General features: G+C 37.1%; 1 protein-coding gene across 1 annotated transcript in view; it reads right to left on the bottom strand.

Moving 5' to 3' along the window:
* The window catches only part of NEB (nebulin), a 121293-nt gene extending 99837 nt beyond the window's left edge, over positions 1–21456 (bottom strand). Inside the window, exons 1-18 of the mRNA XM_034061660.1 lie at positions 21424–21456; positions 17473–17517; positions 14846–15100; positions 13735–13842; positions 12396–12500; positions 11977–12081; positions 11770–11874; positions 10937–11041; positions 9071–9175; positions 8777–8884; positions 7936–8052; positions 7211–7312; positions 7021–7128; positions 6809–6913; positions 6035–6133; positions 5435–5539; positions 1853–1960; positions 647–958 (exon numbers count right to left, since the gene is read on the bottom strand). Of these exons, the coding sequence (XP_033917551.1) occupies positions 647–958; positions 1853–1960; positions 5435–5539; positions 6035–6133; positions 6809–6913; positions 7021–7128; positions 7211–7312; positions 7936–8052; positions 8777–8884; positions 9071–9175; positions 10937–11041; positions 11770–11874; positions 11977–12081; positions 12396–12500; positions 13735–13842; positions 14846–15100; positions 17473–17517; positions 21424–21456 (2130 nt within the window). The remainder of the gene's footprint in view (positions 1–646; positions 959–1852; positions 1961–5434; positions 5540–6034; positions 6134–6808; positions 6914–7020; positions 7129–7210; positions 7313–7935; positions 8053–8776; positions 8885–9070; positions 9176–10936; positions 11042–11769; positions 11875–11976; positions 12082–12395; positions 12501–13734; positions 13843–14845; positions 15101–17472; positions 17518–21423) is intronic.
* Positions 21457–25915: the final 4459 nt, after the last annotated feature.

Here is a 25915-nt window from a genome sequence, read left to right as displayed (position 1 = left end):
CATTTTGGAGAACTTCAAATTTGTCAGAAGATTGTTAAATAAAGCAGATTAAACTAAGTATTTCTGGGTAAAGAAGCAGCACCTGAAGTTACACTACATGGGAAAAAAAAAGAGGAAATGAGTCACAGAATTTAATGGAAACTATGGAAACTACAAAGCTATTTTAGGAGCCTTTATCATAAGTGGCATATGCATCTCTGGGAGGACAAAAGCAGAAAGGAAAAGTGAACAAAATAAAATACTCTCAAATCCCTAGATATAATACAAATGTACATAATGCACATTTTTGAAAACTTGAATAAAATATAGTCAGAATTTTGACTATATATAACCTACAATTGGACAATACAAATAATAATCACAGTAACAACAAATTCAAATCCAACTACAAAAAAACATTAATTAGAAAAACATGTTCATTAGCCAAATATGTAGAGATATAACACAGGAAGTTGTTACTTGCTAGTGAAATCCCTTATCAGCTACACATAATTCTGATAATTTTTGAAAACACAGGGTTCCAGACCAGATATTTACATCTCAGTCTACTGTTAATCCAATATAGTTAATTTTTTATCCTTAAAATATTAACAGTATAACACAGTCATTATGAGAAGAAAAAAAAATGAGATGAATTATTACATACATCACTCTGAAGCTGCATCACGTTTCTTGATAGCTCCAGATTCACAGAATCAGGCAAGAGTGTATAATTGTGAATTAGCTGTTTATAGCCAGCATTTGTAATCACTTCCTGGGCTTTCTTGGCAGCCGTCACGCTGAACATATCCAATGGAGTATGATATTTGGTCTTGATGACTTCATAATCCTTTTTATATTCACGATCTGATTGCATTTTGGCCACATTCATGTAATGAACAAGTTTAGGATCATCCTGCAGGCTACGGTATCCAACCTGTTTGCCTTTACCTTTCTCATACGATTCCTTGTACTTGTACTAGAGACAAAAGAAAAGAAAGCCTTCACCCACTTCAGAAAGACAAAACATGCTTTTGATAATTTTAATACTGTGATACTCAGTATTTTAACAACTGACATTCATTCTTAATAAACTTTTTAGGGAAAAAAGTAGAACAGGATTGCTAGATTTCTCTGCTTGTTTTGAACGCTGGCACAGATCTAAACCTAGATATGCAGTTACATGCCCTCCCTCGACATTGCCTCCACTACATTATATTTTACTGCCATAGATTTCTAACTCCCACAAATATTCATCTTTTCGTTAAAAGCCTAACATAATAATATATTATTTAAAAGCCTAAGACTACCAGAAAATTAGATGTCCCTATAATCAGCTACTGGAGGGAGGCAGTTTTTAAGTGGGCAATGGAAGTCATTCTAGCCACTTTAAAGTTAGTAAATTTATTTCTGTGTTCCAAATCCCCTTTCACAGCTTGTGTTGGATGGCACACCAAGTTTTACTATTGCCAATTAATGTAGCTGCCTGAACACAGCAACATTTCTGTACCACTCATGAATGCGAGTCAAGTAGAAATACAGGTCTCCAGCAATTAAGAATACAGCTCAGGTAAATTATAACAAAGGAAATTCCAAATAAGCTGGTGAATACATGAAGCACATAAAACAACCAGCCCCACCTCACCAGCACTCACACACATTATGATGTATTTCCAAAGTAAGAGGTTTTTTCAGACATTCATGTAAACATCTGAATTTACTTCTTATTTTGAAGTATCATAAGAGTTCCAGTTCTCAGGGTTAACTGTCTCTATACTATTATATATATAGCATACATTCTATAGCACACTATGCTACAGAAAGCTGTAGCACAGTAGATATATGTATGCCACTTCATGTGAATTATACTTACATCACTTGCAATATTCCGAGAAGCTTTAGCAGCAATGATAGGAATGGCATCTGGTTTCAGATCATATCCTTTGGCTATGGTCTTTTTCCATTCTGCTTTGTAGTTAGCCTTACAGGAAAAAAAGGTATGAGTTCACAAAGACACAAGTAACAATTTTAACACAGTTGTTTAAGCCCATATTTTATTATAGTTATGGGAATCAAAATAGTTTAGTCTGTGCAATCGCAAGGAAAAATGTTGACCTGCACAGAAACTACACCTATATTCTCATAAATATATTGACTACAAAGACAGGAGAGTTCTTCAAGACAATCAGTTTAACACACGTAGTCAAACCACTAACTCTGTGTTTCTTGCAATTTTTATGCTGAATAATCCTATCGCAAGGCATTTTTGCCCTTCCTTTGAAAGCAAACCCTTTCTTATTTGACTGAACCTTCAGAAATTTTTTCCTGTTAGCTTAAAAATCAGGCCTTGTGATCTTAACAAACTGAAGAAAGCAGTCTGTCTGTTTTTTTGCTAGCAGTTAACATCTGGACAGACTATTAGTATTTCAAGGCTATTAAGGGAGATTTTACCTGGTTCTTGAAGGCCTGATATTGTCACCATAACACTTAATATCACAAAGGGAATAAATTTGATACTAATAAAGGAGATCCTTGTGGTGTTGGATGGATGGAAGAAGTGATGAAAAGGAGACAGATTAGTAGCTGAACAGCAGAAAAAGGTATTATTATCTTGCCACGAGATGAGTTAATTTCCTTTAAAAGCCCAGAAGGAGGCAGCAACATAAAGAGAACTTGCATTGCTTGCCTCTGTGGTGCATTTCATAGAAAAGTAGATGACATTAAGTCTCCAAACCTACAGGAATCTGAATTGGCTAGAGTGATTGGAATAGCATCAAGAGACACCTTGTTCCCTTTAGCTATTAGATCATGGTAGCCTTGTTTATAATAAGCCTAAAAAAAGAAAATCCATAATTATTCCAGAGAATTTAGTAATCACATGACCTATATACAAGTCAAAGCTATTCCTAAGCTACTCCAGGCAATTCTTTAGAAGCAGGTGCAGAGGGGATCATATACAACCATTGGTCTTCATTTATAAGAACAGTTTTATCTATTAATTACATTAATTGAATGATATCTGGTTGGAAATCCAAGTAACACAAAGAATGAAAAATTACACTGATAGAAGTTGACTATATAATAGAACTGCATATCTGTGAAAGAAACCTTCAATCTCTATTGAATCTATATTACTCAAAAATTCATTAACAATGTGTAAAAAATGTTTTAAAGAAGTCACTTACGTCACTGATATTAGCTGCATTGTATCTAGCTTGGATAAACTGTGGAATATCCGGGGTTAGAGTATATTTATGTTTAACTTCCTCTCCAGAAGATCTATATAATTTCTGTAAAATATATGATACAGAAATAAATCCTTCTTTCCCTGTATAGGTTACTATAAATTAACTGAGGGTTTATGTTTGACTTTGCAAATAAATGCATATTGCCACCTATTTCATAAAGATTGAGGCTGCACTTTTCATACAGAATTGTTAATCTTACTGAGGAATGCATCCTAAAAGCTTCATGCAGTCTTTACTCAATAAAATTAAGGCCTTTCATGGACATAAAGCCACATTCATGAAAGAAAAGGATAATAAGCAGTAACAAAAAAACAAAGCTTCCTGGTTATAGTGATTGCCATACTATGATTTGTCAAACATTCTGTAGTTAATTTATTATTGCAGGTGCTAAAACACGAATAAACAACCTGGAAATTTCAGGTTTCTTAAATAAAATGCATTTCAAATGTACTTAGAATACAAATGGGCATAATCAACCCATGTGAATTTAAAAAGCCACATGATTTCAGAGAGATTTATAGACCTATACAGAATGATATACAGACCTTATTCCCAGGCAAATCAGAGCACAAAACAATGACAACATAGGGAAACACTTTCAGACTAATAGTACTTTAAAAAATTTTACAGACAATTCCCAGCTTTTCAGTAGATACATCTTTACAATAACTTTACCTTAACACCCATTTCTTTCTCTACTTACATCATTGAGTTGAACTGAATTCTGTTTGGCTTGGACCATTACTGGAGAGTCCACCACACTTGTAAATTTAATGGTGTCCGGATGCTGGCGGTATTTCTTTTCATTCAAGGCATCTCCAGCTTTTTTAGCTTTTTCTACTTCTAGTGATCCAATGGGGACCCAACCAATGCCTTTCATCCAGTTATTATAATCAGCTTTGTACACATTCTAATAAAGGAGTGAAAACAATGTTTTAAAAGTTAGGAAGTATTAAAAACAATTCAGAGACCTCTCCTGAGTCTTCACAGCTTTTGCTTGAGGCATCTCAAAATAATGCTGTTCACATGAGGCTTTACTTACATCACTCTGAATCTCCATCATATTCTTGGAAAGCTCCACATTCATTGCATCTGGTAAGTAAGTATAATGGTGGAGGAGGTTCTTGTAATTAGTGTTGCTGGCAATCTCTTGAGCCTTCTTGGCACCAACAACATTGACCATATCCAGTGGAATGTTGTACTTAGTTTTTGTCTTCTCATAATCCTTCTTGTACTCTCGCTCAGACTGCATCTTGGCTACCTTCATAGAATGAACGAGTTTGGGATCATCTTGGATGCTCCTGAAGCCAACAAGTTTACCCTTGGCAAGTTCATAGGCTTTTTTATAGTTAACCTGTTAGAATATAACAGAACAAGGAAAATATCAGCTAAGTAATTTAGCAATAAGTAATTAAAAGCAAAGGCTTCCATTTGTTTTCTACAAAGAGTATACCACACATCTTAATAAATCCAGACATGTATCTCTTTACAATTCAGTGACACACAAATCAGTTACCTAGCTTTCAAAGTAGCATTGTCTCATTTGTACTGATTATAATAGAGAGAGAAGTCTAAAACACTAAGGGACCTCTGCAAGAGCATCCCAAAAAATCTACCAAAATCCAGTGATGTCCTAGAGTCTTCAATCTAATTTATAATTAGGCCTATAATTCATGGCATAGAGAATTCAGGGGTCCATTGCTCATACAGCTGTCATTACTGACCCACATGTCATGATATGCCTTAACCATACTGGAGCGCAAGATAGCCTATTTATTCACGAGAATTAGATAATGTAAAAGTCTTTTCTAAATGTAATTATACAAATATGCATTGAAACAACGAAACACCATGAAAAAATAACTGTGTTAAATACATCCAATAACACGCTCCAAAAAAGCAAAAAAGAAGTCATCTGATGTCCTAAATAAACAGAACTGCAAACGCTGTTTAAGTATAAACTCTTGTGAGTTAAACAGTTCCTTCATGAAGGATATACTTACATCACTGACAGCCTGCCTAGCAGCCTTGGCAGCTTGGATAGGAATAGCATCACTCTTTAGATCATATCCCTTTGATTTTAATTCTTCCAATCCCATTTTGTAATAGTTCTAGGAGAAAAGGTGAATTTTTAATAAAGTTACAAGCTAACAGAAACTTTATCTTGTTAAGTTGAATTTATAACTTTAGATTCAAAATACACTCACATCACTAATATTGTAGGCATTAACTTTAGCCTGGATAAACTGGGGCACATCTGGAGGGAGGTGGTACTTATGAATAATTTCTTCACCTTTGGATTTATACATTATCTACAAAGAAAAACGATGAAAGAAATTTAGCAACACAATATTTAGAGATTGCAAATGCTTAATAATGTTAAGTGATACAGCTTAAAGAACTGTTCCATGATTCTATGATCTCATGTTACTCACTCACAAAGACACACAGATGAAATCCTAGTCCTTACGAAGTGAGTGGTATAAACCCCACTGACTTAACTGGTGTGAATACATTGAGAATGATGGACACAAAATTACGAACATACATACTAAAAATTGACCTGAACAGCCAACTGAAAAACTAAAAAAAAAAATAAATCTGATTTCCAGCTGATCTCCCACTGGAACAGAACTGTGAATACACATGAACGTTTTTGTACTCGTGCATGTGTGTATATGTGCACATATTCACCCACACATTCATTTCAGGAGTTCTCTTAAAACTGGATGATAAAGTAAAGCTAGTCAAGAGTGCAGAAACTGATAATGTTAGAGTGCAGCAACATATTTCCTAAGATTACTTACATCACTCAGCTGTTTGCTATTGATCTCTGCTTGCTTCTGTACTAGAGAGTCAGTCACTTGAGTAAATTTGATTTGATCAGGATGCTTTTTGTAGGTGTGCTGAAGGAATATAATAATCATATTTACAAAAAATGCAAATAAGCAAAACTATCTTATAAGACATAGCAATCTTGCATTACTTAGGATAGTTAACAGTTGTGGCATGTGTGCAGATAAGCACTGTCCTGCACATTGGTTCTCATATTCCTTTTTAACGTAATCAGAGAGCAAATAATTTTTAAAGTATTTTTAAAGTATGAGTATAAAATATTTTAAAAGGTATATATTATAATGTATAGCATACATGATAATACATTATAAATATTATAGCCTATTCATTTTAGTGTATTATATACAAATATATAAGGCATTTTCCAAGTATTGACAAAGTAAATAAAATTAGTATTAATAAAGTACCTTTAACATATTAACAGAAAAATACATTGACTTCAGCAGGTAAATGCCTGAAGATCATTAATTCAGTTTGATACTACTTCAATTTTATGGGTTTACTTGTTAAAAAAAAGATTATGCTGTATCTGTCTTGATCACTAGATGTCAGAATAGGCTCTAAAATAAAGCTGAACATAGTTCTTACAAGTCATATATGCTAATAAGACTAAATTAAAAATCATCAAAGTTAAGAGGAATCACTCTGTAAATTTCTGCATGCCTGAGGCACAGATACTCTGCATGTAGTTGGCTACTTGATAACCATTACTGTACCATACTTACATCTTTACACTGCTCTAACTTCTTAATCGCTTCATACTCCTGAGTTATGGTCTGAGGAAAGTAGCATTTTGTCTTTTCCTCTTCATACTCTGCTTTGTAATTTTTCTAGGAATAAAATCAACATTCAGGAAGAAGCCACTTACTTCTGTATGTCATGAGCTTTCTCTGACATGACAACATGGTGGTGAAAATAGCATAATAGCCACACTTACATCGCTCTTCATAGCTTCAACTTTCATACAATGTATCTGATGTGGGTCCTCAAAGCTGCCCACATAGTGTCCTAAAATATTCTTTTGATATGCATCTTTGTATTTTACCTGGAAAAACAGTCAAGAGTTGATAAACAAAACTAATCAGAAGTGTCAGTACTGTACAACACAACATTAATCAAATGCTTACATCACTAAAATTCTTCAGAACACTGTCAGTCTGGAACTTTGGTGTGTCACAGTAATTAATGCTGGTTCCTTTTGATTGTTCATAGGCTTCTTTGTATAATTTCTGCAAAAGAAAACAATATCAGATAATGAAGTATATTTCACTGCAACTCACAACACATTAAATATTACAAGAGTAAAAGAGTGAAATGATTGCAAAGAAAAGCTTTCCCAGAAAACTAAAGAACAGATGGCACTTTTTTCCCAATGATTTTTTTAAAAAACCTTTTTTTGGTTACTATTAGGCCTGTAATAGAAGACGAAAAGGCCTGACCAAGGAGTTTTGAACCTCTGACACTTAGAAATAAGCAGTCTACTTCCATACAGATGGAAACAGCAAGAAGAGAAAGCCATTACAGTGAGTAACTAGGATACAATATTAAAGAAAAGGACCACATATTTTACCATTATTACCATCAGTTGAAGTTCCTTAAAACAGTAAGGGAAGAGCTGTCATTTAGTGATTCATTTTCCAGAGAGATCTAAGTGAACTATTCAATAACTAGCTATCCTCAAAACTCACTACAGTTATTGTTCCATTCTGCTTTGAAGAAATGACTCCTTACCTATAAATATTGATCTATAAAACTAGAAATACTAAGAGATCCAAAGGAGAAGCCTTGTGAAGGAATGATGACTTATTGTACACGACTAAAAACCATTTGGTTGTACTTTGAGAATACTTACATCACTCAGTATATTTCCTGCAGCTTTTAATTGCTTCAGCAATGGGTTCTCTGTAGCAGGAAGCACGTTATAATCTGCAATAGCTTTCTTCTTTTCATAGTCTGCTCTGTATTTTACCTTAAAAAAAAAAAGGGGTAAGGATTTAAAAATCAGTAATAAAAGCCAAATGCTCACAAACCCGTACTATGTTGAAGTTTTCAGGAAAATTTCCCATTTTTTTTACTTATGATTCGTGATGGCAAAGAACCATGAAAGGCACTCAGATCACAGGATGGCATGGATGACGAGATGGGAGGCAGGGTCACAACGTAAATGAAAGCTATTCAGTAGATGTCCCCAGCTCTAAGCACCTCTCCAAACATTGTAATTTTTCAAATATCAGCTGACATCTCAGAATAGTCATATTTTTACAAGTAATGACATAAGATTGTCTTTGCTGATGCATTATTGCAGAAAATGCAGAAGCCAAATTTTGTACTTTGAATAAAGCACAATGTCACTGAAATACACTGAGCAAGGAAGAATTAATATGAAAATACTGAGCCAAATTCAGCTAGCTTAAGTTGGTCTTGGTTAACAGTATGAGTTTGTTCCAACTAAAAGTTAGGCACATAACATCATTAGAACAAACAATGAGGCAAATTCTACTTCACTGGAAGAAAATTCTATTTCATGGGTACTGCTGTGGAAGACCATAAGCATGGCTAGGAGCTTCCTGGGGGAAAGCACACAAGAATACATGTTTTGCATGTAAGAAAACACTTTTCGACACTTGACAAAACAGTCTCAGCACAAACTGCCCTGACTTTATCCCTACACTCAAGCTAAACATATGACATACCTTACTGATGTTGTTTGAAACTCGCTTGTTAGCTTCATATTCTGGAGTTTCAGTCTGCATAAAGTAGATTTGGTCTTTCATGTTTTCAAAGTCTTCTTGGTATTTTCTCTGTTAGGAACAGAGATGAGCAGATAACAACCCACTTACATTATAAATCAGACATCAACGAAGTCACTTATTTAGGAAAAGAGAAATACTATGAATGGAGCAGGCAAAAGTAATCAGTATTTTCCAGGTTAACAAAAAGAGCAGATAAAGCTGTTCATGTCAAGATTTTCTGAAGCATTCACTTACCATGCTTAGATTATCTGCATTCATTTTTGCAATTGCGACGTCATAACATGGAGTTTGACTCCATTTGCCTTTGATCTTGTTTTTATAGTCCTCATGGTAAATAATCTATAACAAAAAACAAAAAAAAAATCATGACTAAGATACAGTTCAATTTTCACTTGACAGATCTGTTTTTGAAAGTCTTCTTTTCAAAGTTGCTTCACATTTTATATCTGCCTTACAATCACTTTATCAGTTATTGTTAAAAGCACCTTAAATATGATCTGGCCTATTCACTTCAATGTTCAGTTATTTCTCTTAGTACCTTGCCTGACCAAAAAAAGGATAAATAGGTGAAATAAGTCTCCTCTTCTAGAAGACAGTTATTAATAGAAAATCCCTCTATGAGATATCACTAATATATTCACTTAGTTCAGTTTTCTAACTGGTCACATAACACTGGGGCATAGTATTGCCCATGGGTAAGCCAGAATTCATTGTTACTGCTGCTGAAACTTGTTGTAAGCAAACTCCTTAATATACAAATTGCCTGGTATATGTGATTTCTATTAGACTAGATTCAAGTACACAGAAATCAAGCAGCAACAGACAGTTCTTGTTTTGACTCAGTGTTCCAAATACATTTTCAGCCACAGTTGCTTATCATAAAAAACACAACTTCTCCAGTGCCTTTTTGATTACCACATTGATAAAGAACATATATGCCAAAAATAACCTTAAAAAGTTCTATATTTTATTGTTTTGGAGATACCTATATAGCTTACTATTTTATTCATTTCAAAGAATTACAGTACTGATCTTGCTTTTCACACTTCTAGAAATTTTCCTGATGACAATTGAGCCTTTAAGCTATTGAAGAATAAGACTAAGTAAATTTTTCTAAATGAATTTTTTTCACCTTCCAAATGGGTTCACTACAATATTTTCTTAGTGGTCTTGAAACCATAAGTGAATACTTTAACTCTCTAATCTTAAACAGCAAATCACTTTCAACATACAGCAACAAAATCATGCATGTCTCCTTCATAACAGCTGAATTCTGAACTGAGTTAAAATCCTATTTACAAGATTATGCAACTTAGTTCCAGCTTCCTCAGCAAAACTTGGGTTTCCTGTATTTAACTTCACCTCCTGCAATTCTCAACTGTGTTTTACTCTAAGTATACTAAAATTCACTGGCAAGGACTGGTGCCAGAGTCTTCGTCACACAGTTAGGTATCACATAGTTTTGGATGCCACATAGTTATGGAACTGAATGTTCAATATTATTTGTTAATTCGAGTGCGAATCAAGAAGCGGTTATCTAAGTTTCCAGACATTTACACTTATTGGTATCCATGGACATAAGAACGCCGAGGATATGTATGTGTACAGAGGTCTGACAATGAAATAAACATTTAGAATGTATTCTGCACAGTTGACCTAGGCAGCTTTTCAGCAAAATGGGGTTATTCCTTTTGAGCAAGTAAATCACTCCAAAACTAGATATATATTTACATGTCATTGTTTACAGGTAAGAGAATAGCAAAATTAATGTTGTTTACTATTTTCTCCTGTAAGCACAGTGTAAATCAGGAGACGAAAAGAAAGAGGGAGAATAGGAATTAATGTGTGCATGGTAGAAGCAGAAACATTTTGTGAAAACTAAATTCACTGACAACAACAAAGTTTCACTTTTCACCTAAGACTGGGCAGGATTTTCTATGAGACACCTGAAGAAGAAAGGAACTGACTGCTGCCACTGAAAACCAAAGGGGTCTTCGCACGAGCTCTGGTCTTTTCTTTTGTTTTCCCTGTCTCTAGGTACATTTTTGCCTCTCTAATTCCAAAAGCAAGAAAGAAAGAGGAGCATTGCATTCTACTCACATCACTCAGCTGCCTTGTCACTTTCCTGGCTTGTTCCACATCAGGTGGATCTGGCAGAGGAGTATATTTGGATTTTCGTTCATCGTGCCCTTTTTTGTAGACAATCTGAAAATATGAAAGAAGTAAACATTTACTGTAACTAAGCATCAGGACATATACTCTGAACTTTGCTAACACCACCATTAATGAAATGTGGACCTTCTGTCCACAGCTACTGCAGCACAAGCCCTTTCAATCAGTGTGTTCTGGAAGACTATTGAGAAGCCTTTTGAGAAGGGACAGTGGAAAAGAATCAGTTCCCTGGAAAAGTTTTCAGGTATATTACTCTGCTGTTCCTGATAAACATGCAATAGCGAACTTCTGAACATCTGCAAAATTCACCAAAATCTCTGAGACTTGACATCCTCGGTTGAAGAGTTCTATGTATCCAAACATCAGCAAGTCACACAGCCTCATGAATTCCTGACTTTTCTTAACAGAGACAGATTTGTAGACCCATGACAATGAACTGGGCTTACAGCCAAACCTGAGAGTTTGTCCACACTTCTGAAAGATAACTCCAAGTCTTCTTATGGATTACCTCAGAAAATCTTTAATGATTAATTATTTCATTCATTCATAATCCAGCACCAAATTGCCAACAGATTTATATTCTAATATAGAATACATATTTTTCTGTTGAAATAACACTGCTATCAGAACTATCAGTGCACACCTACACATTTTTGTTTTCTGTTCCATTATGAAGTTTATATTTAGTCCAAGTCACCCATGAAGGCTACCAAGTTACACCATAGCAGTCACGCAAGTGTCAACCAGCCTTTGATACGTACATCACTCAGAGTCTTCTGAGCCTCAGCCACCCTCCTGAGCTCTGGACTGTCATTGTATGGGTAGAATAATGTTTTGTCTCCTTCCCACTCTTCAGTATAGAGTTTCTAAAAACCAGAAAAATGCCAGAATACTTATTATGAATTAATCTCTGACTGGGAGTGCTTCTTGCATTTCAGCTGCCTAGGCCTGGCATATTTTTTACTTACCTTGCTGAACATTGCTGTGTTTTTTATTGCATTCACAAGCTCTGGAGCATCAGGGGGAAGCAGGTACTTGTCCTTATTCTCCTCCCAGTTCTGTTTGTATAACACCTGGAAAGATCAGCACATTGGTTATTCTACCATTAGAAAAAAATATTACTTTAGTGAATAAACTACCTGCTCTAAAGGTTTTTTTCGAAGTGAAATTTTCAAACCAGTGATGCCTGAAGACATCAACTGGAAACATTTAATATTATATCTACACTCGCATTATCAGCTTCTCTGCTATCTCTCCCTGTGCTTCTAAATTGTTCTATAAGCATTTCTTTAGTGCCCTGAGCTCAAAACTTTATTCCTATCAGTAACCTCATGATCCACTAAAGTTCACAACTCTTCCAGAAAATCAGAAATCAGAACTCGCTTACCTTGCTCACTTGCTGTGACACCTTCTTTGCATGTTCTATATCCATGGCCTTTTCATCAACATGGCAAATAGTTTTAGCAACTTCACCAGCCATGCGGTATTTAACCTGGGTCAATGCACAACCAAATGCATTTATTCTTAAAGCAAAACTGATACTTTTTTTAAAGAAAGCAGAATATTAACCTTTTGACACTTACTACTGTAAACACCCAAAACATGAATTCAAGAAAGCATTTAGGACTAGTTGTTTCTTCAAAGTTAAGCACACAGAAACAAATGGATTTTGTGAATTGACTGACAAAGAAGTGCAGCTTTGAGAAAGTTTCAAGAGATGTGAAACCAAGTTAGAGGCAGTGCCCTTCTGTAATCACAGATTTCGTTCTAGAGTACTTCCATCCTGTATAATGAAATACAGAGATCCCCATGCTTTGCAGTATATCTCAAATTCAAAGTCCATTACCATGTAAATACTAGCTACAGTGTCAAAACCAACACATGCCAAACCAGCAACTTGAGCACAAAATCACCCTAATGCAGTTATATCATTTCGGCTTGACAACAGGCTCAGCAGTATTAGCATCTGGAATGCTGCATCACATTCCTCAATATATCCTAAGTCAGGAGTGGAGCAGAATTTAATGCACACTCTTTTGAACACTGACTAGGTTAGGTTACTGCCTCTCAGCTTTAGGAATTCCCATTCCCAGGGACTCAGCTCCCCCCATTTACTGTACAAAGAATTAAGAAGCCTCTGTAGGTGGATTTCAGTTTCCCAGACTGCAAGGTGTATTGTTGAAAGGTAAACCAGAGCTGCTGCATTTTCAGTATCTGTTTAGGAAACTGACTTTCAGTTGCTTTATGAAAAAATGTTTACACATGCTTTAAAAACAAAATCCTAGGGTTATTTACCCAGCACACAACTTAACCTCAACAAAAATTCACCAGGCACAACATTCATGATTACTGCAGGACATTGGGTATGGAATCTTCAAATTCTGTGATACAGACGTTCCCATCATCTCCCATGCCTGTAACTTCTGAGCAGAAATTTTCAAACCTCTTTAGGCACAATGAAGTGGGGCTATTATTCAGCTAGAAAGGAAACATCACATTTCCCTTCCTGAAAGGCCTAAATTCCAACCCACATCACAGAACTCAAACTTGTCATATATTCTGTATTCCTTGCTCTTGAAATCTGATAAAGTTTCTCCTAAACATTCAGACTGCCTTATCGTAATGTCATCAAAAATGTACCACTTCTTACCTAACATTTAAAATTGTGACTTAATTTGCTTCTTTAATACTCACTAACATTTTTTTCTTACACAATTGTTACCTACCTCACTGAGCTGGTCTTGCACTTTCTTTATTCTCCGAATTTCAGGGGTATCAATTGTGGAAGCATATGGCTTTCCTCTTTCTTTTCTAAATTTTTCTTTATACTTGTTCTGAAAGAAAATAATGACAAATGTAACTAAGACATATCCTGAAGCCCTGGAAGAAATGTGTGCAGCAATTACTGATTTATTTACCTGGTTAGTATAGAAATTTGGGGCAGATTATTCAATAATACCAATTAGCATCACACAATCACATTTGCAGAGTTATGCTTATTTTAGCCAACTGACTTTCTTCTATCTTACATCCACAATAGCCAAATATCAATTTCTAAATTCAGCCTGGTTTAGATCACCTCTAATTGATTATATTCTCCTTGGGAGCTTAGTATTGATAAATTTACAGTTATTTGGTTCTGTGACAAAAGATACAGAAAATATGTGGGTGAGGGTAGAAGTCCTACGTCTATGATCTCACATAATCCTTCAACAGCGAAGGCTGGTAGGTAACATACATCAAAATTTAGGAAAAGGGATCTGACACCACCTACATCAGTGCACAGCAGTCATTTTCCACTCTTCACAACATCGTGAAAACATGACTTTGGTATCCTGTACCAGGCTTGTTACCATTCCTATATACTGTGCACAAGGATTTTTCTTGGATATAGGTAGAAGGATAGAGAAATATATTATTAAACAGGATATATAAAATAATATATTTATAGTCTAGTACATAATATTTCTATATGTATTGAGAATATACATGGAATAGTATATTCAATGAAGTTTGCTATTCAATAGACACAAGTCCTTGTTATCATCATTCACTCAAATATCCAAGTCAGAGAGTGCAGGAGTCCTATTAATTTACAGCTCTGCCAATCTTTAGCCATTCCTTGTGGCTAACAATTACCTAATGCACTTAAGCAGGAAACAGGTAACATGGGCTAATACAAAGAAGGAAATTTCCCACTTCAGGCAAGTAACATTCATACACATGATGAAACAAAGTACAGGAGACAAAATAGCATCACGAAGGTTTGCAATAATCACCATTAAATATTTTTAAAGTTGGTGTTCCGCAAGAAATAAAAGACATGGGACAACTTACTTCACTGAACAGGTCCTTCATTTTATTGCTGTGTTGCAGGTAAGGTGTCAAAAACTTAGATGGGTCCACTTTTGTCCGTATTGTCTTCTTTCTGACTGGAGGTGCTGCATCTTCAACAGGTTTTCCATATCCAACAGGTTTTTCATATTCAACAGATTTTTCATATTCATCAGATTTTTCATGTTCAACAGTATAGGCAGTAGTTTCAGGACCTGTGAAGTCTGTACTAACGGTCTCAGTGATCTCAGTGACAACCTGGGAATAAAGAAAAACACAATCAGTTGCTTTACAGCTATAAAAGTTTAATAAGAAAAGTATTTTCCATCTCCCCTAGCTAGTAAAAGGATGCTCAGTTCTTATCCAGGAACGACATGCAAGATAGAAAATCAAAGACACTTTTCCTGTTGGGTAAAGTATGCTGATTATGCATCACCTAACCCAAAAATCCCACAAGAAATTAACTGACTGACTGGTCTCTGTATCAAATTCATGTAATTATTCTCCAGAGGCACTGGAAGAGGGGGGCTCCTGCTGCCTTTGTTCAAAACATGAAGCTATGTGTTATAAAAAGTTGTAATATATTTCCAAATATCTGTCATAGTTTACACACTGCCACTAATTCAGTTCCATGCAGCTGCTTGCTCACTCCCCTGCTTCCCCCCTTCCCAGGTAGGATGAGGAGGAAGACTGGTAGAATGTAAAACCCATGGGTTGAGATGAGAACAGTTTAATAACTAAAATAAAGTACAATATTGTGGGAATTCTTAAAGAGCCAAGGCCACGCAGTGAGCAATCCCAATACCTTGAGCCTTATTACTGTAAAGTAAGAAGATTCTTGGCAGGCATAAGCAAGGTCAATTGTCTTGTTAGGCCTCTGTAATTTTCCACTGAAAATGTGCAGAGAATGATCTCTGCCAAGGTTGTAGTTTCCCACTGTATTTTTAGAGTAAGGCATTTAATCGCAATTATAACAACTTATAAACATTAGCTTTGTAAACGGTAGTAACCTCTCGACTAACCAATTAGAGCTCAGTATCCAAGGCTGTTACATAAGAAACCTAAGGGTGTAAGGGTATAAAAGGAGCACTGTATCTGAATAAACTTTGGCAATCACTTGATCACATTGATCGTCTCAGCAGTGTCTGTGACTCCTGCATTAACACAATATAATACTAATGTTGGGAATAACAGAGAGAGAGATAAAACAAAAGGAAAAAAAATCCTAAAAAAACCCACAAAAAACAAAACAAAAAAAACCCCAACCAACCAAACAAACAAAAAAAAAAACCAGAGAAAACCAACAAAACCTCCCAGTAAATACCAGTGATGCACAATACAATTGCTCGCCACCCACTGAATGATACCCAGACTGACACGAGCAGCAATCACTCCCTTCCAGGTAACTGCCCACAGTTTATACACTGGGCATGACATGCTGTGGTATGGAATGCCCCTTTGGCTACTTTGGGTCAGGTGTCTTGTCTCTGCTTCCTCCCAGCTTCCTGTGTCCCTCTTCACTGGCAGAGCACGAGAGACTGAAAAGTCCTTGATCAGGGTAAACGTGACTTAGCAACAACTAAAACACAGAATCACAGAATCCCAAGGGTTGGAAGGGACCTCGAAAGATCATCTAGTCCAACCCCCCTGCAAGAGCAGGGTAACCTAGAGTACATCACACAGGAACTTGTCCAGGTGGGCCTTGAATATCTCTAACGTAGGAGACTCCACAACCCCCCTGGGCAACCTGTTCCAGTGCTCTGTCACTCTTACAGTAAAGAAGTTCTTCCTGGTGTTAACGTGGAACCTCCTATGCTCCAGTTTACACCCATGGCCCCTTGTCCTATCACTGGATATCACTGAAAAAAACCTAGCTCCATCATCCTGACACCCACCCTTTACATATTTGTAAACGCTGATGAGGTCACCCTTCAGTCTCCTGTTCTCCAAGCTAAAGAGACCCAGCTCCCTCAGCCTCTCCTCATAAGGGAGGTGTTCCACTCCCTTCATCATCTTTGTGGCTCTGCACTGGACTCTTTCAAGCAATTCCCTGTCCTTCTCGAACTGAGGGGTCCAGAACTGGACGCAATATTCCAGATGCGGCCTCACCAAGGCCACACTAATAACATCAGCATTGTTCTCAGACTGAAGCCAAAACACAGCACTGCACCAGCTACCAGGAAGAAAATTACCTCTGCCCTTGATAATTCTGTTCATTTTTAACATTAAAGATTGGATTTGTCAATATGTTACCAAATAACCTACCTGCCTGTGTTTCCTATTATTAACAGAACCTGCTGCTTCATTTTGTTAGCTCCTGTGCAAACTGGGCAGAAGCAAATGGAAGACACAGGGTGGGACAGAAATCAGGACAGTCCTTTTCTGATGGACACAGCCACAGCTCCCTCTAATGGAAACCAACGAGTGGCAGATAGGATAATCAGAAGAATCTAGGAGTCCTGCAGATCATCCCATACAAGTCTTGAAAGGGAAATGAAGTTTTAAGAAGCAACTATTCACTGATACTTGTGTATTTAATAAGAAAAATTAGTCTGTGGAATACAAAATTTAGCATTACTTAATAATTTCATGCATATATAAACTACATGCAACATTACAGGGACCTTTACCTCATATGGCTCACCCTCTTCAATAGTTGTCTCTTCAATGTAATACTATTAAAAAGAAGGGGGGAAAAAAATCATTGTTAGGCCAGATGATCAGAACAGCAAATCGTAGCTTCTGTTAAGCTGTTTTAAAAACACACTTCTGGGGAAATAGGACTGTAGTTCATAGATACTTATGTGGTCATACTTGCATTGCTGGTAATCCTGAACACCTGTTTGTTGCGTTGTTTTTTTCATTAATGATTGGATTTTTTCCATACGTTTTTCCATGTAATTAATAAAGGATCATTATTTTATTTTAACTACAAGAGGGAAGACAATGATGACTGCATTAAAAGAAACAATTAGCATTCAAAACCCCAGGAGTTTCCAAGTCCTTTGTAATACACTGAGAGGGCTGTGGTAGGTTTATCTCTCTAATGCTGTCCTCAGAGTTTTTCCTACCTACAGATCCTTGAAGAACACCAGTAATTAGTGGCTGCTGGACTTTGTACTACTGATCACAGTTCCGAGCTGAGCTCAGCCAATTTTCCAACCACTTTATTGATCACTTGCCCACCCCACATCTCAGAAATTTGGTGATAAGAAGATTATAAGAGACTGTTTCAGGAAACTTCCTAAAGTAGTCAAGGTGTGCAATATCCACTGGTACTGCCCTTGTCCATAACAGCAGTGAACTCATTATAAAAAGCAGTGAGTTTGGTCACCCATGATGTGCCTTTGATAAACGAATGTTCACTGCTCCCCAAGACCTTCACGTCTTTAATGTGTTTAGAAATAGCTTCTAAAAGTATTTGCTCTGTAGCCTTCCTAAGGTCTGATGTGAGGTTGACCAACTTGTAATCCCCTTGATCTTCTTTCTTGCCTTTCTTGAAGACGGGTATGACATCTTTTTCCAGTCAGCAGGGACATTCTTGCACGGCTATAAGCTTTCAAAGATGATAGCAGCCTTGCAATGTCACCAGTCAATTCCTTCAGCACCCATGAATTCATGTCCTCTGGTCCTATTGAGCTGTGTACATCCCCATGGGTTGTCAGCCCTGTCTTCCTCTGCTGTGGCTACTGCTTCACTCACATGTCTCTGCTAGGAAGGTAAAAGAGGTGAAAGACCATAGGGCAAGCCTTATCAAACCTTCAAGTACCTCAGCATTTTGCCTGTTCTTTGTAATTCTGCTTAGCTTGCTCACTCTCTGAATCTTCAACTCCACAGTCTCATGGTCACTGTGGCCTTGGCTGTCCTTGACCTTCGCATCTTCCACCAGTTCTTCCTTGTTTGTGAGCAGCATGTCCAGCAGAGCAACTCTCCTAGCTCATTAATCAACTGCACTTAGAAATTTATCTCCAAAGTACTTTCTCAGATTCCTCTAGGTTGCTCATGCCCAGCCACAGGCCGTTTCAGGAGAACCTGAGGTGGTTAAAGCCACCCTTAAGCACAAAGGCTGTGCTTGTGAGCCTTTCTCCAGCTACCTAAAGAAGTTCCCAGCTTGCTACATCTACTTCACCTGGAGCACGAACCTTCCTCTTGTTGCCACAAACCACGGGCTTCCTGCTTTGTCCATTCTGATGGCCACCATTCATCACCCATTTAACCACTGTCTCCAACTGGCACTCCTTCCTTGCCATGTGTGGCTCTGCCGCTTGCTTTTCATTAAGGTGTTACCGACAAACTCTTCCTCACTTCCATTACGGTGCAAACCATGCTCACCTCTTCCTTCTGGAACCTGCAGTGCAACTGACCCGACCAGAACACATCTTCCCCTGGAGAGGCAACAAGGACTGTGTCTTGTTCCCCTGTGGGGTTCGCTCCTCGCTGGCAGCCTGCCGTGCCCCGCAGCGACCGTGAGCCGGAGGAGCCAGAGCCAGCTCGGAGAGACCCAGCGGCGCAAACACGGCGGCCGCTGCCGACCCGCTCGCCGCAAGCCGCGGCCACCCAGCAAACGGCAGCCTCAGCATGGCGCCGTCCCGCCGCTGAGGGGAGCACGGGCGCCCCTCGCTGCTTAATGAACAGAAAACCACTCGAAGACGTAAACAGCAGCTGTTCTGTTCGAAAGGTGCTTGTCCTGCCATTGGCTTCCAGAAAGGAGAAAGGGCAACATGCAGATTTTATCTTTGACAAGCTACTCAACAATGGTTTGCTCAGGGTTACATGCCAAGACTGGGGGAACAAAAACCCGTTTGAATCAAGCCCTAAAAAAAGATTCATATTATTTGTTCCTCGACGTTAAGTTCATGTAACTAGCCCATACTTCCCAAGCTTGGTTTCAGCCTTTCAAGGACTGTTTTGAGGCGATTACTGCTCCCTGGCCCTACCCCATGTTTGACCAGCTTTTCACAAAGCCTCGAGTAACTCAGCAGCAAAGGTTTGTGTCATTCACTGTGGGGTTTTGCACTCCACAAGTGCATACGATGTTCAGTGCAGCCTAATAACTCCAGAGAGAGAGAAAGTAGTGTCTTAAAATCCTCAACGTTTTCTCAGCCACTCAATATTCAGGAACGATTTTCTGCTCTTTTGGAAGATGAATTTGTGATAGCACTCCTGGTTTAAAATAGGCAGTTCATACAGAAGTGTAATTCTAACTAAGAAAACTTTGGGAAGGCTGAAGCTGCCTTAAAATTGCATCAGATGCAATTTTATTGTTCTGTTTTGTGTAACTTTTCACTATGAGTATCTCCAGGGAAACTACTAAAGCAGTACTATCTCAGTCTGCCCTAGGGATGTGGTTACACAAAGGTGGTGATTGAAAAGTAAAACCAAAGAATGAAACAGAGCTGTGTAGACAAAAAGCCCAACATACCACAATTCCAGCAGCAACAAATAAACACAGATAGCAAATAAATAGACATTTTGCTACAGAAAGCACATATGCTTGGGAAGCACAAAGGCAATTACAAGTGACATGGTAATAGGAAACTTAATGAAGGACTGGTGTCTTTGTAGCTAGGTCTTTAAAATTGACTTTATGAACAGTAACACTTATTTTCCAAAACACATTAAACTAATTTAACTGGTAAACCATTTAACTTAACTCCATTCAGTACATGAAATGTACAAAATCTGCAGTCAGGGCTCAATGCTGTCACATTGCCTGAAATTAACCGTCCATTATATACTGTGTGGAGATAATTAGTTTTGGGATACCTACATTTGTACTGTCTGCTTCTTTTCCTCAAACACTGAGCAGTTTGTTACAATCATTTATGTATTTCATAACACATCATTTCATTTCAGAGTAGTAGTAATCCAGCAGGTAAGACTGCACTGTTTATTAATCTCATATACTGTTTCAATAGCAAAGTCATCATTCCAGTGGCATTTGCTCATAACAGGAAGTTCCTGGGGATTATTTAATCAAATTGCTGATACTAAATAATTAGGCAAGGAACTATTAGTTTAAATGCCCTATTGGCAAATTAGTCCCTGATGCAACTCCACAGACATCTACAGGTTTAAATCTAGCTTCATCTCTGTAGCTTCCAAGGTTAAATTGGTTAATGGTGGCATAAAATTGCATTAACACCATAAAATCGTGGCATTTCTGCATTTCAGTGGGCACAGAGGTGAGGCTAGAAAGTGGCTTCCAAAGTCATCCTCTGTAGCATGGATTGGATGACAGAGGGCAAGCCAGAAGGGAAAAGAGATGGCCCACTGCATCTATAATTACATAGAAGTGTAATTACAAAAGCTCGCAATGTAGGTGTGGGTTGGTCACAATCCTTATTTAAACAGAACAGCTATGACAGGAAAAAGGGAGACTTTGCTCCACTGAGAGCAACTTTGTTGTTGCTGTTGTTGTTTACTCATTAAACCATTTAATAGATATCTAATCATACCCTAATCTTCTGAGAGCGAACCGCAAGCAACCATCTATGCTCAGAGCAGTGTCCCATTAAAGTGATTAATATATTAATTCACAAGGCAGAAAACAAATATTTCTACTCAGATTTTCTTATTACCTCCACAACTTCCTCATATTCTTCTTCCTCCATTTTGAGGGTATTCTTCTGTCTCTCCCGCACTCACTGGTCATGCAGCAAATGAAAGTGTGAAAACAGCATTAGCCCAAGACTGAAAATATGATAGAGCCTAAGGTCATGGTTAGTAACTGGTCAGATTATTAGTGTTGTTGGCTACTTAGTGAAAGAACGTAACACAGAGATAAAGTTGAGATCTGGCATGACTTTGACTGTTGTGGGAAAGCATTAGATTAAATTGCAAATATACTAATATATATTTCAATTTTGGACAAATACTTTATTCTAATAGTTGTAACACCAATACTGGAATTCAATGAAAATATAAAAGAAATTAAAAAACAGAGGAAGAGAATTCTTGAAGTCTGGTTTGGGTTTATTACAATAAGATTATTTGAAGAATTTTCCTGTGACTATTTTATACTATTTCATGACATTATTCAAGCTCCTGTTTGAATGGGAGCTTTATCTGTATATTCTACTATATTAATTCATAGATAAAAGCATAATATGGAAAAAGTTTGTAAATATTTTAAGGGGCGTAGGTTAATGAGACAATTTTTGTCTTGCCAGCATTATCCTATATAGATGGTCTGGGTCACTTTTTTGTTTACCTCTTGTGACTTTTTTCTCTCTTTCTTCAGACCTGGAAGATATGAAAATCTGGACCGTTGGCTAAACTACAAAGTACAGATGACTGTCAAAACCTTTAAACAAATTAATTAACACAGCAATTTTGCTGTAAGGCAAAGCTATAATTTTCCACCAGAGAGTACAGATCTGTTTCTAATGCTGGTAGGGGATGAGGCTTTGGAACAGCTGTTCCTGAGTCCAAAGATATTTGCCGTGTAAGCTAATACTACCAAATGACAGGGTGGTTTTGTTTAGCTGGCTAAACTGCAATTCCTTCTGGGGCAAGTGAAGTCTAGTAATCAGGTTAAATATAGGAACGTAAAATGCTGTCCCTTTTTAGTTTCAATGTGTTGATAAAAATTACCAAAGAAAAATTAAAAAAATGTTAAACCAGACTCTTAACTATTAAAATACATGAAGAATAACTCAGAAAGTGGCATGTTGTATGAACAAGTAGGCCAAAGTTTATGAATAAACCCAAGAAGCAGAACTGTGTATAAGGATACAATCTATACAGTCACTACTGTAACCTTCAGTTACACTTCCAAAACACAGTTCTGGGTCCTTTCCTCTTGCTGCAATTTGCTGCTAGTCCGACAGAAAGTCTGACTTCCATGGGCATGGCACGACGACTACACCCAAAAAAACTACAGAATTGGTAAACAGCTCAAGATCCTATTTTAAGGAAAACAAGTGAAACGTGATTAAAATGTTCTTACCAGCAACATCTAGTAAATATCCTTAGGAGCAAAGCCTCTCCAGTCCTCCCTCCTGAGTAGCACTGGGCAAGAGCAAGCCTGATAGAGCATCAGCTCCTAATTACGTATGTGAATAACACAGCCAATCTGGCTCCAGTCTGCTCAAATTTCAGCCCTAAATATACTTGGTGACCCCAGAGGAGGCCACCTGTTCTCAGCAACATGAAGGAAAAAGGGCACTTCTGTGCTCCCGAGGAAACCCAAAACACACCAAAGCTTGATTGCACTTCACCACATCTCCACTGAAATGGGTCCCTAGGCAAATCCAAGGGAGCACTGTAATGGAAAACCATGCACGTTTTCTTTTTTCAACATTGATAATAACAATTAATTTGAATTAATAGAGATAATTTCATTCATATGTTGCACCTGCATCAAAATTACCTGAATTCAAGAATCTCTGAACTTCAGAGAAAGAGAGTCTAGACTTCAGATGAAATTTTTAGTCTCAGTCTGCCCTTAATTTCATCCCTTAAGTATACCTGAAGTGCTTTATCAACTTAACTAGAAATGAAGTTGAAATCATGTCAATAGTTTTATCACTTATGAAATATTACATTGCTGAACATATGGATGCAGGAACATGTGAAAAATTACTACTTGCAAAGAAAAAACTTGCAAGGAGCCCAATTAACATTCAATCTGCCTGGTGAAGAAAGACTAAGAATGCATGATAAACAGAATAAGTAACAAGGGAGGAACTCCAATGCACAAAGTATTTCAGAAGGTCAAGAATTATATCATGGATAGAGTAGAATCACAGTAATGATAACAGAAGTGACCTCTTAGGCCATCTAGTTGTCTCACATTATAGGATTGGCTTTAGTTCTTCAACAAGGTCAGTTTAAAAGCCAGTATCAACAATGATCTCTTTTCATGCACTATATCACCTAATTCAGTAAATGATTGTGAGGAGTCCTTGAGAGACATCTTCTTGTTCCTAAACACTTTCTACAAGTTAATATTTATATCCAGATGAAATATCATATCTCATTTACTACTGACAAGAATTTTATACTTTGCACAGACACAGATCTGTAGATCCTTCCCTTTTTCTTTTAGGCAAGCTATATGCTTGCAATTACTTAGCATTTTGCTTCACTAGGCAATCCTTCCCTTTTGATCTTATTTCTGTTTGTTTAAAAGGCCTTCAGTTTCTTAGCATCTTCTTCTGAAGATGTTCAGAAGTGAATTTAGCATATTAATGGAGTCTTACAAGAGCAATGCCAGCTTGACCTTCTGCTCTGTGATCCAGATCTCATGTGTGTGCTTTCCAGAAATAACAAAGTAATTTTTTAATCCAAGTACTGCTTTCAGTTGATTAGATGCGTAGTGTGACACCTACATAAGTGATGACAAACCTTTATGTAGTGAATGGCCAAATTTTTTTTATTAAAAATGTAATTCATAATTATAATTTCCAGTTCAAATCTCAGTTGATGCCAAAGTTAGTGCCATGGCCAGTGACTAACTATCGCCCTTGATTCTGGGTTCATGGCCTCTTTTTCAGACTTAACAGTTGTACTTTACATTGCTCTTCCTATAAATGGCATTCTGCCATAGTTAGTGCTACAATATTGAATGTGATTATGCCCCATTCCAACTACCTGATTTAAATTACTCTCTCAACAGAAGCTTGTATTCCTCTGTCCTGATGGTTATTCTGACAAAACCAGTAAGCATTTTCAAACAGGATGCAATTTTGTCTACAAGTTTTTCTTGCAAGTTCCTGAAAATAATCACTCTCTTAGTCATACACTTGGCAACTTCTAGGTTACTAGAGCATCCCCTTCAGATTCTTTTATAGAGCCACTTGATACATCTTATTTAGAAAGATACTAAAGAGGCCAAAGTTACATGCAAAATGCAAGTACCACTTTTTCTGCTATTGAAATGCAACTGGTTCTGGTGTGAAACATGGTAGATCTTCAGCAGCAGACAGGGCTGCAGTTCAGGGCTGGAAATTAAGCATGAAATAAACCATCAAAATTACAGAAGGGGTTTAAGAACCAAAAGTACTGTTGCCTAAATGAAAGGTTTGACAAATAAAAGATTTATGCCCTGACATCAAAACATGAAGAGGGTAGGAGAATGCTCTTAGGTCACTTACAGCTGCTAGCAAATCTTTCAATTCTTACATATGCTGCTTTGCTCTTTCAGCTCCAAATCTCTGGGAACAACTCTCACAAAACTATCACTGCTAGCTTCAGTTTTGTTTAAAACTGAAAAAAACCCAAAGAACCCAAAACAACTTACTACATATTCTGTGATTTCCACTGAAGTCCACAATTGACTTTTATTGGTGAAACTATAGTATTCGCTTGCTTAAGTGCTTTTATCTACATGCAACACATACCAATGAATGGACCCTTACCACAGCTGTCTATCTATGTTATTTGTATATTTATATATAATACCTAAACACATGCACACCAATCTTTACGTATGTATAGACATACATTGGTCTTCATTGTGGAAATAAACTCTTATGCTAATTGTTTCATTTCATATCATTTACTTTATCTGGACAATTAAGATGTCAGTGTTACATACTCATATAAAAATATCAGCAAGTATTGCATGCTGAAGTAGAACATGCATGAGGAATGGAGCACTAGTGGTTAATATTCCCTTAAGATCTTTTTAAAATGCTTTATTATGAAAATTTGTGTCTGTGACTGGAATTTCAAGTCACTCTGATGGAATACCAGTTTGATTTTCTGAGAGACAAATGTTTTAAAGGCATTAGGAAAATTCTGCTGTAGGCAACAGCTTGGCAGTTCTGGTACAGGTTAGCACACCAGACGAGACAGTTTTATTCACAATACATAAATATGCATGCACTCACTGGTTTTGAACTAAAAAGACAGAATGCTGCAAGGTGACTGAGGTAGAGGAAGATGTGGTTTTGCATCCAAATGGCCCAAAATTTTAAAGGAGAAAATATTTTCTTGGACTTAACTTTTTAAAATATTAAGTTTGTTTAGTCCTACTTACCGAAGAGTAACCACTTGGGCCAGGGGGAAAGGAAGGAAATAGCACATGACTTTCTCTAGATTTGTTTAGAAGGTATATAATACTAG

This window comes from Melopsittacus undulatus, chromosome 4 (assembly GCF_012275295.1).
Source record: "Melopsittacus undulatus isolate bMelUnd1 chromosome 4, bMelUnd1.mat.Z, whole genome shotgun sequence".
Taxonomy (NCBI): domain Eukaryota; kingdom Metazoa; phylum Chordata; class Aves; order Psittaciformes; family Psittaculidae; genus Melopsittacus; species Melopsittacus undulatus.
This window is presented reverse-complemented; position numbering and strand designations above follow the sequence as displayed.